The sequence below is a fragment of the Petaurus breviceps genome, unplaced genomic scaffold (genome assembly GCF_028583685.1).
Source record: "Petaurus breviceps papuanus isolate PSGF00001 unplaced genomic scaffold, PetGlider_PUasm1.0 90692, whole genome shotgun sequence".
Classification (NCBI taxonomy): domain Eukaryota; kingdom Metazoa; phylum Chordata; class Mammalia; order Diprotodontia; family Petauridae; genus Petaurus; species Petaurus breviceps.
Genome location: NW_027187313.1, coordinates 8853818 through 8873229, shown reverse-complemented (window position 1 = coordinate 8873229; position 19412 = coordinate 8853818). Strand labels below are relative to the sequence as shown.

Sequence of the window (19412 nt, the reverse complement as noted above, 5' to 3'; positions counted from 1 at the left end):
CTATGGGTTCAGACCTATTGCTTTTTTTGTTCCCTCACCCCACTGAAGCCTTTCGTCCATTTGGTGTGTTTGAGGCTAAATTTGGGTGTCCATGCATGCCTACTATTACCGTATGTAACTGTTTTACGCACAAAAATTTCATTTCCCCAACAGTCTTTGAATGTTCATGTTGTACGCAACAGACTGTTAGATTAACACACCATACAAGCTGGTACTTTTTCTAACTTTCTAGTAAAGAGAAACTAGCTGCTACATATATTTAATAGAGCCTATGGGACTGCCTAAAGTAGTGTTCTATATTCTATAGTTAGGTCCCATTTAGTGACAGTAATGAATCCTCTGAAGTGGTCCTGTGTATCTGAATTTAAAATTAAATAAAATTGGATTACTTGTTCCCAACCCAATGGAAATATGCAGTATAATATAGAATTATTTGATCACTTCAGGGAATTCATTATCTCCACTAATCAGGCCATCTGTATAGTATTGTTGAGAGTCAGATGTTGGCCTGTGGGCATTGTAGACACCTAATATGTCTCAGGTACTGCATTTAGTGCTGGAGATAGAAAAAAGTTTTTTAAAAAACACCAGTCCCTCTTCTCAAGAAGCTTACAGCCTTAATAGGGGAGACTATGCAAATAACTATGTACAAACAAGCTATGTATGGGATCATTTGAAAATAATCAACAAAGGGAAGGCATCAGAATTCCAGTGAAAGGGATATTTTAGCTGGGACTTGAAGGAACTCAGGGAAGCCAGGAGGCAGAGATGAGTGAGAACATTGCTGGCATGAGGGACAGTTCCTGGAGTTGGGAGATAGGAGTGTCTTGTTTGAGGAGAGGAATTGGAAAAAAGGTCAGTGTTACTGGATTGCAGATATAAGAAGGCTGGAAAGGTAGAAAGTGGTCAGATAATTAAGGGTTTTGAATACCAGACAGGATCTTATATTTGATTACCGAGGTGACAGGGAACAAACTCACTGGAGTTTGAGTAGAGCATGGCATGGTCAGACCCAGACTTTAGGAAGATCATTTTGTTGGCTGAATGGAAGATGGACTGGAGTGGAGAGAGACTTGTGGCAGGGAGACCAGGCTATTCCAATGGTCCAGGTCTGTCCCAGGTGGTGGCAGTGTCAGAGGTGAGGAGGGGCCACATTGGAGGGATGTTATGAAGGCCTTGGCAAGTTACTGGATAGAAGCGGTGAGAGGGAGTGGAGACAAGGTTGGTGCCTACGTTACAAGTCTGAGTGAGTTGGAGGATGGTGGTACCATTGACAGTAAGCTAGGGAGGGAAGGGTTTGGGAAATGATGACTTGAATTTGGGACATGGTTGAACTGAAGATGTCAAAGGCTCTAGGCATTTGGAGATGCTACTTAGCAAATAGGTTAAGGCTGGATAAGTAGATTTAAGAATCATCAGCAGAGAGGTAGTTATTAAATCCTTGGGAGCTGATGAGATCACCAAGTGAAATAGTGTTGAGGGAGGAGAGGAGAGGGCCCTGTGGGACACCCATGATCAGAGAGCTTGACCTTGTTGAAGATCCAGGTGTTTTCTAAGATTAATTACCTAGCAACAAAACAGGACATTAAAATGTTCTCAGAACTTGAACTAGAATTACATCTTGGCTGAGCGGAGGGCCTTTAGCCCAGTATATGAGGAAATCATGGATTTTTTTTTTTAGAGAAGGACATATGTGTTTGCTTTCTGTCTCCTCCATTAGATGGCAAGCTCCTTGAGGGCAGGGGTTGCCTTCTGCTTTTTTTTAATCCCCAGTATTTAGCATAGTGCCCTGCCACATAATAGTCCCTTAACAAATGTTTTATCGACTGACTGACAAAGACCTCCAAGGTGGAGGTAGGGGAGGAAATAGACTTTTCAGAGCCCTGAAGATAGGGCTCTGAGGCCAGTGACTCCTGCGGTTTATGCTTCATAGCTCCTGCCACCAGGACTGTCTGTTAGAGGAAGCCTTTCCTGTTGAGAATCTGACCACTTCCTCAATATCCTCCCCTCCCTTATTTCACTCTGGCCGCCCTTGAGTCTATGCTCAGAACTTAAGTGGAATTCCTCCAAGGGTGCTGGGTACCATTTGGACAGTGGTGTGATTGGCAGCCTTCCTCCTCTTCTCCCCCGAAGCTCTCAGGCTTCTTTCCTGCAGTAGGTAGGTACATTTTAGCGAGCACTGCTCCTGAGTTTGAATATCCACAGAGAAAGAACGAGTTGAGGTTTTTGCAGGACAGACCAGCAGGTACACGAGCTAAACTGTGTGTCTCTGATTTCTCACAGATCATGGTGCCAGCAGCTGTGGAGAGTGCGGTAGAAGCAGAAACATAAGGGGGCAACAGTGACCTCAAGTCCCCAGAAGAAGGGATGGTTTTGCTGTCCCCAGGGATAAGGATGATTTTATGGATCTGGATGAGCACAGGTGAGTGGGCAAAAAGAGTGACACAGGGATTAGATTGGAATCAGCTAAGCCCCAGGAAAACCAACTCCAGTGCTATGCTTAAGGTCCAGTTCCAGATTACATTTTATCAGACAAGGAAGCAGCCTCAAAGATAAGTACCTTCACTGATGGAGCTGAATAAAAAGCATTGCCGTGAGCCTGCCTGAGTTCTGGGTGAATACCCCCTTAATATCATCCCTAATACTGTCCATTCCAAGATTACATTGTGATCTGTCCTTTCCCCATCCTTTCCAATGATCACCTGTCAAAATCCCTAGATTACTTAGAGTATAAACTTCTTAAAAGGAGGGACTGTTTCAATTTTGTGGTTATATCTTTGCCTTCCAGTCAGCCTTCCTAATGCCAGTCCATTCTTCCCCCTCATTCCATTCTTACCCTTGCCCCTAAGGGATAATTTGTGCTGGCATGACTCTGGGATGACTTTGCACCAGGTCACCCCGGTATTCATTGAAAGCTTCCTGGAAGCAAAATATCTTTTGGCCTTCTGAAACTTCAGAACCAAAATACAATAGGCTTAGTTTGGGTCAAACCTTATTACATTCAATTTAGAGGATATATGAAACCTTGGATCAGTTCTAAAATACCTTCCATCTTAATATCTTGCAAAGGGCTGGGGATTGTCTTGACTAGACCTTTTGAAGCTACTACAGAGTGTCACAGAATAGCGCATTCATATCTGAACCTGATTGCCAGGCTCAGCCTAGAGTGGGAGAACTGACTTCCATGATTATTCAACGGCTCCTATCATCAATCAGTTCTTCAGAATCACGCCCATTGCCTTCATGTCTACTCACACACTGCTAAATTAATATGGAGAAAATTATGGTCCACTGCACATTTCTGTTATAATCTCAGTTGGGTTCCCACTGCAGCAGGTCAATCCTTTTACTCCCTAATTGACTATCCCACCCACTACAATGGCTTTTTCAAACTTCATCATCTTGCTCAAACCTCCCATGGCTCCCCTTCCTCCCTACCCTTTCAGCTGACAACCTTGCCTCATGTATTTCCCTGAAAAAGTTGAGTTCATTTAGAGAGCTCCCTGGTCTGCCCTCATCATCATCATCTCACCTACTCAGATGTTTCTTGTCACTATGTCCTCCACCCCTTCTCAACAAGGCAAACCCCTCTGTACAAGTGTCCCCACTCCATGCCATCTTCTCTAGCAAGATGCCCCCTCTAACGTCTCAGCTCTCACTTACCTGTAATCTCTCCCTGTCTACTAGCTGCTTCCCTACTGACAACAAGCTTGTTCATGTCTCTCTTATACTTAAAAAAACCACTCACCTGATCTGTCCATCCCTAGTATTTCATCTTATTCGTGTCCTCCCTTTTGTGACTAAACTCCTTAAGGAAGCTGTATGTAACTAATGCCTCCACTTCCTTTCCTCTTAACTTTGCAGTCTGATCTCATCATTCAACCAAAATTGTTCACTCCAAAGTTGCCAACGATCTCTTAATCACCAAAACTAATGGTCTTTTCTCAATCCTGACCCTTCTTGATCTCTCTACAGCCTTTGACACTGTCAGTCACTATTCTCTTCTCTAGTTTTTAGGGCACTACACTTTCTTGGTTCTGACTCTTTGACCATTCCTTCTCAGTCTCCTTTGTTGGAATTTCATCCAGGTCATGTCCCTTAACTGTGGGCGTTCTACAAGGTTCAATCCTGTATCCTCTTCTCTTACTCTATATTGTTTCATTTGGTAATTTCATCAACTCCCATGGATTCAACTGTCTTCTCTATGCAGATAATTTTCAAGTTTATTTATGTAGCCCTCACCTCTCTCTGTGTCTTGAATTTCTCATCTCTGATCTCAAATTGGTTGTTTCACAGAAATCTAAAAATTAACATTTACAAAACTGAACTCATTGTCTTTCCCCCAAAACTCTCCCCTATAGCTGTGGATGATACAGTCATACTCCTAGTCACTTAGACTTGAAATGTAGGTATTATCCTCAATTCTTCACTCTCTCAACCTTCATATCCAATCAGTTTCCAAGGGCTATTGCTTTTACTTCTCACATACACCCCCTTCTCTCCTCTGACACGCCACCATGCTGGTGAGAGCCTCATCCCCTCTCCTCATGCTTGAACTATTTGACTAGCCTCCAGGTCGGTCTTCCAGCCACAGCTTTCTCCCCTTTCCATTCCATCCTCCGCTAATCTGTAAAAGTGATCTTCCTCCAATGACAATCTCCTTGCTGTTCCTTGCACGTGATACTTTATCTGCAGACTGAGCATTTCTACTGACAGTTTGCCATGTCTGAAACCCTCTCCCTCCCTATCCCTACCTCCTGGCTTCCCTAGCTTCCTTCAGTTCCAGCTAGAGTTCTACCTTCTGCAAGAATCCTTTCTGTTCCTCCCTTAACGTGAGCACCTTCCCTCTGCTATTTGTAATTTAGTATATGTATTCTTTGTTTATAGTTGTTTGCAAGCTGTTACCCCCATTATTCTGTAAGCTTTTTGAGAGCAAGGACTATTTTTTTTTGTCCTTTGTATTCTTGGTGTTTCCCTGGCATGTGGTAAACACTTAATATATGCTAATTGACTGACTAATTTCATAACTTCTAGAGAACAAAATGTCACTTGCCCAGTCAGTGATAAAATGAAGGGGACTACATATATTTTCCCAATTCCTTTCCTGATCTCCTATCTATGATTAAGACAATGGCTGAAGTTGCCAAGGGATCTAGCAAAGTAGCCCTTTTGTAACTGAGTCCTAGAGAGATGAAAGGACTCAACTATGTAAAAAGTCAGTGTCAGAACTAGACCTCTCCCTGCAAGTTGGACTACACATCTTCTTTTATTTCTAAGGAACTTTTCATACTCAATATAAAAAAGACAGCAACTGATATTTACCCAAATGACATAGAGGCAGCTAGGAGGCTCCATGGACAGAGCACAGGACCCAGAGTCAGGAAGACCTGAGTCTAAATTCAGTCTTGGACATTTACTAGCTGTCTGACACTAGGCAAGTCACTTAATCTCTCACACCTTCAGTTTTCCCATTTATAAAATGAGGATAATAATAATAATGGATTCTATCTTCCAAGGATGTTTTCAGGATAAAGTGAAAGCTCTGTAAAGTACTTGGCACACTTTAAAATGCTACACACTGCTAGCTATTATTATTTTTTATTATCAGAAATGGAAGCAACATTGTATGGTTGCATATTGAAGATTTGCTTGCTTAGGAGATCTTGAAATGAAGACTGCTCTCTAGGTATCTATGTGAATGTCCCCAACAAACCTCTTTTAAACACAAAAAGGAAAAAGTGGGTGACATGAAAAAATTACTTTATTTAAATTGGCCTTTAGGACATTTGATTTACCCACAAACTGTAACACACATATATTTATATTTTTAAATACCTATTTTATATATACATACACACATGTCTATTTTACACACAGATATATATATATATATGTGTCTATGTATGTATGTATTTTGTTCAGTTGTTTCAAGCATGTCTGAGTCTCCATGATCCCACTTGGGTTTTCTTGGCAAAGATACTGGAATTGTTTGCCATTTTCTTTTCTAGCACTTTTACAGATGAGAAAACTGAGGCAAACAGAGTTAAATGATTTGCCCAGGGTCACACAACTAGTAAGTGCCTGAGGCAGGATTTGAACTGAGTTCTTACACACACATTACACACACACACACACACACACACACGTGTATGATGCATATGTGTATATGTGTGTGTATTTATGTCTCTGTGTGTGTACATGTAATTATAGAGAAAGGCCACAAGACATAAGCATTTCCATGCAATGAATATCATTTGGTATGCACATTTTATTCCACCTTCATTCACACTGTGCCCTACCTTTGCGCCACCCCAGTGTGCTGTAGCATTGGACCCGTCAGTACTTACATATGCAGAGGTATTTTATAATCTTTTCCATGTACTGACTTGTGCCAGGGAACAAAGTTCATGAGGCCATGCCAGAGAAGAATAGGCCAAAGAAAGCAGAGAAGGGAGAGGGAGATGTGATGTGGGAGCTGCCAAGCATCTGGCAGGTCTTACCAGGTATGAACAGCTTCATGTACCAGCCTAGAAGTTAAATGTACACCTAAGGGCTAAGTTAAGGAAAAATGGAGTGTGTGCAAAGAGCTGATGGATGCTGAGGTGAATGCTTTGGGGAATGAGGTTTAAAAGGAAGTTGGCTTCCTTTGATATGCACAACAATAAATGCCATCCTACTAATCCTGATATTCTCAAGGATCCATAGCTCAGTGATCAAGTGTCCTGACTATCAGTCAGTGATGGGTGAAAAAGAATAAAGAAAACAAATGAAGTTTACAGTTAACATTTCTAGAGAATGAAGGTAATGTGTGCCATTCTCATTGCTAGGCTTATAAAATTATGCACGTGGCAAAATGACCAGATTTTAACTAGGATGTAGAAGGCGAACCTGGTCTATTTTGTCCTTGTGCCTAGTGGGAGGAGGGGAATGAGCAAGTCCTCCCGACTATGGGAACTACAAGCTTAGAACTGGAATGTCCAGAGGTGGTCTGTCAGTGAATGATCCTGCAAGGACAGTGGGTGCTTACTAAATGCTTTTCAATGCAAATTTGTTCCATTAGGGTCTGAGGGCTAGGTCTTGCTGTCTCACTCACCCAGGGAGGGACAGCAGCCTGAAGCTTTTCAAAGTGTGCGTCAGAAGATTGTGGGTGGAAACTCTCAGAGGGTTGCTCTACGTTTCCTGAGACTTCCTCAGAGAGCAGGTGTCTCTCAGAAAATCTGCACATGTTGAGAACAAGAAGGAGGCTTCCCTGGGCTGCTGTGGCTGTATAAAGATAGACCTGAGTTTCTTTCTTTCATACAGCCCCCACAGGAATCCCTGCTCCGCTAAACACTTTCTTCTACTGAAGGAGGATTGGTCCTTCCAAAAACTAAGAGAAGAGAGCCTTCCACTCCGGGAGAACCAGCCCCTGCTACTACTTCTTGGCCATGCAGCAGAACCTGAATTATCTTTACCCTCAAATCTACTGGGTAGACAGCAGTGCCGGCCCTCCCTGTGCTCCCCCATTAACAGCTCTTCCCTGTGCACCCCCTGTGCCTGGAAGGGCTGGTCTGAGGAGGCCACCACCACCACCACCGCCACCACCACTGCCACCACCACCACTGCCACATGCAGCCCCTCCACCTCCACCTCTTCTCCCCTGCTCATCTCTAAAGAAGAGAACCGACAACACGAGACTCTATCTTCTTCTGATCTTTTTTATGGTTCTGGTGGCCCTGGCTGGACTGGGAATGGGAATGTTTCAGCTGTTCCACTTGGAGAAGGAGTTAGCCCAACTCAGAGAGGTAAGCCTGAACTCCTTCTTAGGTGGACTGCTACATATTAGAGTGAGTGTGCGTGAGATAACTCTGATGGTCACTCCTCAAAGTGCTTTCTGATCCTTTTTTTCTTTGCTGTGAAGTGAATAGTACCAGTCACCCCATCCTATGGACAGAGAGACAGAAGCATGGAAGGGGCAAAGTGAGGCTTGAGGGTTGGAAGTTCTGGGCTAGATAAGATAATTTCTAAGGTCACTCCCAGCTCTGAACTTCTCTGTTCTTTGGTAATAAAATGAATCAAGGGCCAAATTGGAAACAGAGATTCCAACAAAAAAGCGGGTACACTGCCTCTCACTTGTCTGTTTAGAAAAAACAGAAACAAGACCCATGAATGTGAGTGTAGGAGCTTTTGATGTCAATGGATCAAGGATATTTTCAAACCTAATCATGTGATTCCTAAGTGTTTGGGCAGTCTTGTTTTTCTAACCTGTTTTTTAAATGTTAAAACTGAGGCACAGAGAATGTTGATCTTCTTTAGTTAGGAAGAGGATCTCAGGTTTGTTGGGGTCTTTGTCCAGGACTTTAAAGTCATGACAATGAGACCTCCCTTATTCACTAGACTAAATGTATCTTACATTCATTTATTTTCTTTTGCCAGTCTACCAGTGATGGGCAGGTAGTTTCATCTCCTGAGCAGCAAACAGGTGAGTCATATTTATACACATGTATGAGGTACCCCATGCAAATCCTAAGCAAGCAACCAAATTTACGAAATACTTCCTAATTTTCATCCCTTTTCTTTCTTGCATTCACTGAATACATACTCCAGGCTACTTCTAACTCTTTTGCTGGTCATTACGGTTATTTTAGCTGCTTCCTATTACTAGACCACATATTTGTAGTCTTCAATATCTCTGCAAAAGGAGGAGATATATAACTAGACTAAGACAAAGCTTTGGAAAATTCAGAATTGTCTTTGGGATGCTCACACCCATGCATAATCCCCATCTGCATTCCCTTTTGACAACAATAGCTATAAGTCACCTGGATGTTTATAGAGGTAAGGGGACTCCCTCCTATCTACAAGGACAATTAAGATTTGACTGTGTTGAAGGCAATTGTACCTTTCTCTCATAATCTCTGTGTTAGAAATTAGTTGATAGTGACTAGATCTTTGATGGATCCATGACTGGATACTTTGATCAATCTGTATGTAGGTTCCCAAACTCTCCATGCCTTGTCATTATGTGCTTTCCTAGAAATCTTCCAAATAATACTTATGTGATGACTCGGAGGCCACTTGGTTCTTTTAGTGTCTTGGGGGTATCAATGTACTTCTTCAGAAGTTCATCTGTTGTCTTTTACTCTTACTCTATGATTGGCTTACCTCCTTTTCCAGGTATAAAGATGTTTACTAATGCTTTTTATGCCGTGTCTTACATCCACACTTTTGGTAATATGCTACTTACCAGTTGGTCCCACATCATATTATCAGTGGTCAAGTTAAACTGTATTTTCAAATCTTCCGGTCTTAATAATTGCAAATTTGTAGTAGGAGGAGGCCTGGCTTATTTGTATATTAACAAAATGGGAATGTGGGGGAATTGGAAAGAGAGTAGGAAGTATAGTAATGCAATTTAATTCAACAAGTATCTCTGAACTAGGTGCTAGGGAAGACTAAAAACATCTGAGAAATGTGGCCTCATGGAGTGATGGCATGGTAACGTGGGAAGGACATTGCTTTTAGAATGAGAGCACTTAGGTTCAAATCCTGATTGTACTATTTACTATTCATGTGAGCTTGTGAAAGTTACTTCCTCACTACAGGCCTCAGTTTCCTCATCTGTAACAAGATGGGGTTGGACTAAATGCCCTCCAAGGCCATTTCCAATTAAAAAGCTATGATCCTATGATCTCTGCTCTCAAAGAGATTGTGTTCTAAGTGGGAAGATAAGACAGGTACACACATGTGAAGCGCAGAATGGGGTGAAAGAAGGATTTTATATTGCATTGAACCCAATTCTTTAGTCCTCTTAGTTTCATGTGTCCTTTCCTAAAATGCTATCTGAAATTTGGACTTTGTTTCCTTTATTGTTACTGTTAATCACTAACATCCTCCTTTGATACCTCATTATGTTGTAGAAGTGATCCTTAGTTCTCTAAATCAATGGAACACAGTATCCTACAGGTCTTATAAAGCTGGAAAGGATTCAGATATGGGCTCTATAATAGACTGTATGCCTCTCATCTGAAGATCAGCCTCACGAAGAATGGAGAGGCTTATAATGGGAGTTTGGGCCCACAGAAACTGTACTGTCTCCAAAGGCGTAGAAGGCTTATGTGAGATCTGGATTGAAAAGGGGGGACCCAACACAGAATCTTTGTGAAGCATTTCTTTTTCTTTTCCTAAGGGGGCAAGGAGCTATCAGAGCAAGGGTGGTTCTATTGGGAAATAAGAAACTGGGTTAACACTGAAGCTCAGAGTTATAGAGCTCTTAGCCAGAAGTAAGCTTTCCTTGGCAAGTGGGTCATTTATTTGTTCATTGGATTACCTTCTTACACAAGGGGGGAGCATACTGACATATTTGGTTGTGAAGAGTAGCCCAGTTGGGACTGGATCAGGAGGAGGTGATGAGGCTGTGTCAGATCATAAGTTTAGAGCTGGAAGAACCTTAGAGGTCATCAAATCTACCCATTTTCCAGATGAAACTGAGCCCTGAGAATTTAATTGACTTGTCTAAGATTACATAACTAATGAGTGGCAGAGATGGATTTAGGACCCAGTTTTTCTGATTTGCAATCCATTGCTCTTCCTACCTTAATGTATTATCTCCTGTAACAAGAAAACCCAATTCATCTGTCAATCAGTAAATAACATTTACTTAGCATCTCTCATATGGCAGGCACTGCACTAAGTGCTGAGAATACAAGGAAAGGCAAAAAAAAACCCCAAACATTCCCTTACTGTCAAAGAGCTCATAGTCCAATGGGGATGGAAAACAACTATTTACAAACAAGATATAGATGGGATAAACTGCAGGTAATCAGCACAGGGAAGGTACCAGCAAAAGGGAGATTAGAAAAGGCTTCTTGTTCACTTGTGAAAGTTTTCTTTACCGAAGACCAAACAAGGAAAGGAGAAAATGAAACCTAGAACAAAATAACAGTACCTCAAACAAGGGGTCAGCTAGGTGGCATGGTAGATAGAGTGCTGGGCCTGGAAGGATTCATCTTCCTGAGTTCAAATCCAGCCTGAGACACTGCCTAGCTGTGTGACCTTGGTCAAGTCACTTAACCCTGTTTACCTCAGTTTCCTCATCTATAAAACAAGCTGGAGAAGGAAATGGCAAACCAGTTCAGTATCTTTGTCAAGAAAACCCCAAATAGGGTCATGAAATGTTGGACATGAGGGAATGACTGAACAACAACAAACAAAATCTTCAATGAACAGCAACAACAAAAAAAAACAAGACAAAAATAGGATGGCAAAGTTAAGCTTTGTATTTCTAACTGTGCTCCAACAACTATATAGGCAATATGTACATAAAGCTGCCTTAGCTGAGGAGTTCTTAATCATTTCTGTTATGGACTCCTTTGGCAATCTGGTGAGTTCTGTGCACCCTTTCTCAGAATAATGTTGTTAATCATTTTAGTCATGTCCAACTCTTCATGACCCCATTTGGGGTTTTCTGGGCAAAGATACTGGAGCAGTTTGTCATTTCCTTCTCCAGCCCATTTTACAGATGAGGAAACTGAGGCAAATCATGTTTTTTTTTAAAATGTGTACAAAATAAAATATATAGGTTTTCAAAGGAAACTGTTGGAATTCAGTTATTAATCTATACAGGTATATAAAGACATGTACACATATTGATATCATGTATTGTATGTTTGTATATGTATATATACACATGTATATATTTGTATGCATATACGTGTGTGTTATGAAGCCCTGTAATCTAGATGTAGGGACCTTAGTGATATTTCCTAAGTAGCTCCTAATTCTTGGTGGGACTTACAAGCTTATATTGTTGGGTCCATTGGTTGACTGATGTACATGAAGGAGGAAATAAAAATAATATCATCAGGCTGGGAACCAAGCCAGACCTTGAGAGGACTTATGGAAAAGGGCATCAGTCTGATCAAATAAGATAACATCCTTAGGGTGCTTCATATCTCATGTAGCAATAGGTAAGTGAGCTTCTGATGTTAGAGTCAATACTTCATTATTGACTTTTGACCTCAAAGATGTCATTGCTTTGAACTAAAATGAACCATCATCTTCTTTTTTCTTCATGTACAGCATCTTTCCTAGTTTTCTCTCAGTGTGGTAGGTGATCAGGGGGAAGGGTAGAGAATACAAGAGGTTCATCAGAGTAGCAGCAGACACAGACACTATGTACAATATGTATCATATGCTTATGTGTATGCAGATGTGGGTATGTCTATAGCATGAGTGTGCCTATAGCTATATACATGTATGCACTGTGCATGCCAGGGTGACTGGAATGTGGGTAGGGTCAGAGGTAGCCAAAGCCTCATCCATACAAGTGTAACAGTCTTTACCAGTGTCAGAAAGTCATGTCCTATTCATTAATTTCCTTATTCAGCAAATATTTATTGTGGTCCTTCAATGAATTATGCATACCAATAAACAGGCATCAAGAACCTTCTTACTTCCAGAGTATTGTGCTAGAGGCTGGACAAGATAGAAAGTTGCAAAAAGATCTAACCCCTCCTTTTAAAGAGTAATATTAATTACCATATAATTAATAATAATACTAAAAATTAGTATTAATAATAGTAATAATAAAATGCTCTTTAAGGTTTACAAAGTGCTTTAGAAATATCTCAACTTCACCACAACCCAGGGAAGCCAGTACTATCCCCCTTTTACAGGTGAGGAAATTGAGACGGGCAGATGTTGAGTGACTTAGCCCAGGTCACACAGCTAGGAAGTATCTGAGGCAGGATTTGAACCTGATCCATCTAGTGCTCTGTCTACTTCACCACCTGGATGGCTCTGCTATAGTTTGTAGTTCAGCAGAATGATAAAACGTAAACAGAGGAATCAGTCATGTATAATATAACATGAAGTACAAAATGAAGTGTTATGGGTGGTGTAAAGGTGAAGACTGTGACCGACAGTGCACGGGCTGGGTATAGATAGGGGAGAAGTCAGATAAAGCTTCATGGAGGAGGTGGCACTTGAATTAGGTTAGTAATTTAACAGATGAAAGGGAAATAAGGACATCCCAGGATTTGGGAATAGCACGAGTCTTTGGAGGAAAGCGTGGGGTGTGTTTGAGGGATGGAGACCAGTCCAGTCTGGCTACAGCACAGAGTGCTTGGAAGAGGATGGTATGGGATGAAAAGGGGTGACTCTGGGTTGTGTAGGGCCCTCAGTACCAAGCAGACACGTTTGAATTCTGTAGGTAACAGAGCTACGGAAGATCCTGGAGCATAGTAGTAGCACGATTACAACCATGGCTAATCTTCATCAGTCTGTCAGTGCTAAATTGGAGGGACATGAGAGTGGCTATTGGAAAATCTACTAGGTAGTTGTTGAGATTGTCTAGCTGGTGTTAATGAGGATAATGGTATGGGGAATAGAAAAGAATGGACTTATTCGAGAGATCTAGTCATACCGTTCCTCTCCTCAACAACTTTCAGTAGCTCCCTATTGCCCACCCAGTAAAATTGAAACCACTCTGCCTGCTGCTCAAAGCCCTTTACACTCTGTTGCTGCCATCTCCTCAGTGAAGCCTTCTCTGATCCCCAGGGTTGGTAACATCTTTTCCCTCTCAGATTTTACCCAATACCTTTTTTTTTTCAATCTTATAAATATACTTCTCTTGTAACACTTTGTATTATAGTGACATGGGTTTGTGTCCTGTGCTCCTACTCTGGACTCTAAGCAGGACAGCGGTAGGAACTGTGTCCTGGCTTAACATCATATATACCCAGTGCCTAGCACCATGCTCTTCATTCTGTAGTTACATATTGCTGTATAAGTAAGGGCTGTGCCTTAGGAGCATAGGAACACAAATTTAAAGTGGGGATTAAGCACAGCTCTAAAGGCTCCATTCCCTCATTTTAGAGAGGAGGAAACAGGCCAAGGGAGGTTGAGTGATTTGCCTAACATCAGATCAGAGGTGGGCTATAAACCCCAGCCTTCTATTCTAACAACTGATCTGTTTAATACTCTGTGATTTGCATTTTCCTCACAGTCCTATGAAAAAAAGAATTAACTGCCATATTTTCTAGATGGGGAAGCCAGAGCTTCAGTTTAGTGTCATAACTGAGCCCTAGTGGAGGTCTCCTTCTCCAGCCTCCCAAGTCCAGTGCTCCTCTCATCACACACAGCAGATGTGCAGCATGGTTCCTGTTCTCCAGGAGCTCAAAAGCCAGCTGTGGAATGTGAGATACATGCATGTTGAACGTGAAATAGCACTAGGAGGGATTTTTATAATCAGTGCCAGGCAAGTGATTGATACACTGACATTGACAGTGCTTTTTGAGCTCAGAGTAGGAGCAAAGAGCTCCCTGAGGACTTGTTAATGCTTTTTCTGTTTTCTGGTCTTTGGTTGTTCATGGTCCTACCGAGGGTCTGGAGAAAGTGATGACCTATTAAAAATCTTTCTAGTAGTTTTTTTTTAATTAATTGGGGAATTCTTTTTTGAGGGGAGAGGGGGGAGTGCGCAGTTGGGGTTAAGTGACTTGTCCAGGTCACACAGCTAGTAAGTGTCTGAGATCAGATTTGAACTCAGGTCCTCCTGACTCCAGGGCTGATGCTCTATTCACTGCACCACCTAGCTACCCCTAATAGGACAATTCTTACACCATTGTTGAGTCTCATTGTATCACCACAAGCTTGCTGGACTGCTCTGGGCTGACTTCTTAGTCATGCTCTTTTTATCTCCTCCTCTTCCTCCTCTGCTACTACCTCTTCCTTTTCCATCTCTTCTACTATTACCTCTTCTACCTCCTCCTCAATTTCCTCTTCCTCCTTCTCCTCTTCCTCTTCCTCCTCCTCCATGTTTTTAAATCTTTATTGATGATTTTTGTGGTTTATATCACAATATATACTGCCCATACAAACCTTCCTCCCATCCCAGAATCATCCCTTGTAACAAAAACAAAAATCCCTTCAAACAAAACCAGCTGATATAGGAATCATTATCTGTCCAAAAAATACCATGTTGAGCATCTGTAGTCACCACCACTGAGAGGAGGGAGGGTTTCCTGAGCCAACTAATTAGCTGTGATGATTAGATTATGTCATTTCCACGGTCACAATATGTGTAGCTGTAGGGAGAGTTGTGATTTTCATAGTCAAAACATGGCACAGAAGCAGTGGAGCTTTATGGCCAACAGATCTGTGGAAGAAATGCAGAAAAGCTGGAGAGCAGAGGGGAGAGCAATGATCTTGACTCCTTGGTTCACCTTTGGTTATAGTTCAAATTTATTTGTGTGCCAAACCAGAGAAGATCTTGGAAACTATCTAACCATAACCCAAGGTAGCCTTCCTTCCTGCATTTATTCTGCTTGGCTGTATTTTAGCTAGCAAAGAGCCTTGCTTCTATTTAGTCAGAGTTGTGATTTATTAACTTTTTCAGTGTTATACTCCAGTATTTAAATGTCACCAGCATGATCTCAGTCATCTCCCTCCAGTTATGGCATCCTTTCCCTCCTGATCTGCACAATTCTTCCATATAATTTGATATATTAATATATATCTCTCTGTTGTTGAAATACCATGTCATGGAAAGTCATGTGATCCGATATCTGCCTCATGTATATTCTAAATTGCTTCCTTTCATGTGATGATGCCCTGCTTATATTTGTAATGGTGGAATAATATGCATCTCATTCTTCATGAACTTTTTTTTCTTTTAAAAAAAATACAGGTCATCGCAACACATTTGAAAATAAGGAACTAAAGAAAGCAGCCCATCTAACAGGTTTGTAATGGGGCACAGGCTGGGCAGAGGGCACCATTGGCAAAAAGGAGAGGCTTCTTAGGCAAGCTAGGGAGACAAAAAAACTGACCACAGAAATCCCCCCAAATTTTTAAAGCTCTATGGCCATGATGGACTGACCCTCAGAATTGGTTGTACATACCTTTGAAAAACTCTGGTGTCTTATTATTATAAAATCACAGAGATGGTTTTATTTTCCAATTATAGTTACTTGGAAGCCATGATTAATCATTTCTTACATAGAATGAGAAAGAACCTTAAATGTCTAGTCTTAACTGTCTAGTCACTGACTTTGGTGTGCACATTGTGAAGGAGTGGGGCATAATCAATGACCTAGCCTAGCAGTTCCAAGTCTACTACTGTATCTTACAGTAGAAATGGGGTAAATGTAAACATGGTGGAAGTGGGAGGGGTGTGTTCCTCATGCCTCTAGTAATGTAGTTATTAACAGGAAACAAATTATTTGCTATCAGTATGGAGTTCCTAGAGTTAATCATTTCTACGATTTACCACATCAATAATAGATAAGGATTATTTCATGAAGTAATATGCTGCCTGCCTTTAAAAGTCTTCAGATCAAATCTGGATTACCCTATATTAAAGATGGTGTATGTTACAGAGTGAGGGACCAGGGGATTTGGAGTCAGAGGATTTGAAATCAGAGAACAAGAGTTCTGACTCCACTGTAGGATCTCAGGCAAGTAACATACATCTCTGGTGTTTTGTTCCTTCATATGTAAAATGAAGGGTTGAATATATGACCTCTGTTCCTTTCAACTTTCAGTCTCAGGTCCTACACTGCAGTGGTATCTCTAAATTGGATGGGAGCTTGGACTATCTGAGTCTAAGGGCCCTAACCAATTTCAGTAGTCTGCAATATAGGAATTTGAACATCTCTTAGCACATTACCCCTTCGGGCCATTTTGTTTTTGGTCTTGGGATCCTGACACTTTTGAATCAGATCAGTCTACAGACACTGTGATATCCTGATGAAGTTGGCAGAGGAGTGATATTATTACTTCTAATTCATAGACTAGAACCCTGAATCACAGAGTCAAGGTCACAAAGGGAATTATCAATGGGTAAAGGAATTGAATTAAATTCATTGTTATACCTCCTGTAGTGCCATTGGTTCATAAACTCATAGAACTGGGGGGGACTTTAAAGATCATCCTGTTCAGTCCCCTCCTTTTACAGATGAAGGGACTGAGACTCAGAGTAACTTGGCTATAGTCACACAGCTAGGTAACAGCAAAGCCAGGATTCAAACCCAGGTCTCCTGACTCTAAGCCCCAAGTTCGTTCTACTATACCAAGCTATATCTCTATTTCTAAGTGATTCTGAAGATAACTTTTGTTATAACAAAGACATATAAAGTTGTGATATGGAAGCAGTGAGCTCAGATGTGTAAATGCCCTTCATTTAAAACTCCTCTCTGATTTTAGGCAAGCCTAAATCACAAGGCATCCCACTTGAATGGGAGGACACCTATGGAATCACCCTTGTTTCTGGAGTCAAATACAAGAACCGGGGTCTGGTGATCAGTGACACTGGCCTTTACTTCGTCTACTCCAAGGTGTACTTCAGGGGCCGGCTCTGTGACAACCAGCCCCTGGAACACATACTTTATAAAAGGAACCCCAACTACCCCCAACACTTGGTACTGATGGAAGAAAAGAAGATGAACTACTGTACCAGCCAGCAGATGTGGGCCCAAAGCAGCTACCTAGGGGCTGTGTTCAACCTCACCAGTGCCGACAGCTTGTATGTCAACGTCTCTGCATTTTCACTGGTCAGTTTTGAGGAATCCAAGACATTTTTTGGCTTATACAAACTCTAGGATAACTCTCAAGAAAAGAGGATGGGAACTGCTTCATGATGGTATCCAGCCCGTTATAGTGCTGAGGATATTGCCTTGATAAGGAGCTCCATGAGTGCAGGGAGCCACCCTCTAGTCAAGGGAAGATACTCAAACCACAAGGGTCCTAGGACCATGAGAATCACTGGGTCTCATCCTAGGTCCATGAGCCGGTGGAGGCCATGGAGTGTAGATGAGGTTATAGAAGCAAGTGACCACCAAGATTATTCTGAAAAGTGCTGAGTTGTCTTTTGACTTTTCATCTTGTAAAGAGCACCTTTTAAACTTATCTTCCATGGATATGTTCACTACCTTCGGGGAGGCTGGTCCTCAACTGAATGTTCCTGAATGTGAATGGCAAGGAATGGGTGGGGTGTGTGTGTGTGTGTGGGGGGGTGTAGTTGTGCACACATGCATATGAAAGTGTCCCTGCCATTTACAGCATCTACAAGTCTAGATATATTTCTAAGAGCATAGATTTTTTCCTAACAAGGAGGACAAGAATTTTCCTATGCAAAGAACCACCTTTCATTCTACATATAAAGGATGTCAGTGCAATTGTTGCTGTGTGTTTATGCCAATTCCAGCACTATGAAGATTAATTTTCTCTGACCAGTACTTACTTTGGTTTTCTCTATGTAGAGACATTTGAGGATTCTGAGTTCTGATAAATTCTTATCAGAAAAAATGTGGGAAATATTAAGTGGTGAATCTTGAAATTTCTGAAGGAATTTACTTTATTAGTAAGGTGTTTACAACAGCACAATGTTTTGTGGTCTTCAGAAAGTTCTAATGAATGTAAGCTATTTGTCCCGTGTCCACAATATTTATATACAATATGTGCATATTTTTCTATTAAGAGATATTCATAATAAAAAAATCTATTTTTAGTATAATTACGGTCTATGGAATGTTATTATTTTGAAGTGAGTAGAAAGCAGGTTTTACGGAGAAAAAACTCTTCCAATCTGTCAGTACTTCATAGCTCACTATTTCTTAGAGTAATTAATTGTGTTTTTTTCTTTAAGTTTGGGTCTCCTTACCACTTCCATACTGAAAGTGAAGGAACTACTCCCAGATTGATTCCATCTTCACAAGAACTTCAGTCTGCTCAGTTTCCCATCTGGTTCAGTGGCAACCTGGTGGTCCCCTTCTCCCAGGAACTGACCAACTTGATGCCAGATTTAGTGCAGTCACCTGATTGGTTTAACCCACTGAAGCTCAAAAGTCTTGAGCTAGAGAGATCCATCAGTGTCATCCTCCTAGATAACTTGAGATCACAGATTGTAGGACTATATTTCATTTGGCCATTGACGGAGCTCTGTCAGTGTAGAGTTCAATGAAATTCTTCACCATTTTATCATTTTCATTTAAAAAAATTCATCAGTTATATTTTTCTTGCTGAGACATTGCTATTGAGAAGCTTACAAAATATCAAATCTTCTTTCCCTAATTGTGTTTCAATAACATATTTTACTTTGTAATCAGTGAACATTTTCAGCTATGTTTGTAGTTTCATAATTCATAATGCAACATAGAAAAAGTTTAGTTTCCCAATAATTGATTAAAAAAATCTTAAACATCTTCAGACAAGGGTTATTCCCATTGGATCATCTGCAAGTGGAACAATTCTAAGTGACTTTGCATATGGTTCACAGAACATCCTTTTGACCATATGTATCAGCAATGCCATATTCACAATGCCTATGGAGATTACAAATATGCTGATATAATTATCCATTACAAAATACGTCATGCTTGCCATATGGGGAAATAAACTAGAAAATTTATTAAGATACCAAAAGACTGAGTCCC

The 19412-nt window shown here is 41.1% G+C and overlaps 1 protein-coding gene across 2 annotated transcripts; it reads left to right on the top strand.

Annotated features, from left to right (window-relative positions):
* Positions 1-1331: 1331 nt before the first annotated feature.
* On the top strand, positions 1332-18478 carry FASLG (Fas ligand). Of its 2 annotated transcripts, XM_069065569.1 has the most exons (5): positions 1332-2422; positions 7303-7784; positions 8416-8461; positions 15668-15721; positions 17185-18478. In XM_069065569.1, the coding sequence occupies exons 2-5, from the start codon at positions 7428-7430 to the stop codon at positions 17577-17579; spliced, it is 852 nt and encodes a 283-aa protein (XP_068921670.1). In that variant the 5' UTR covers positions 1332-2422; positions 7303-7427; the 3' UTR covers positions 17580-18478. The 2 variants fall into 2 exon arrangements, with proteins under 2 accessions (XP_068921670.1, XP_068921671.1); XM_069065570.1 differs by lacking the exon at positions 1332-2422 and having other exon boundaries at positions 7210-7784.
* Positions 18479-19412: the final 934 nt, after the last annotated feature.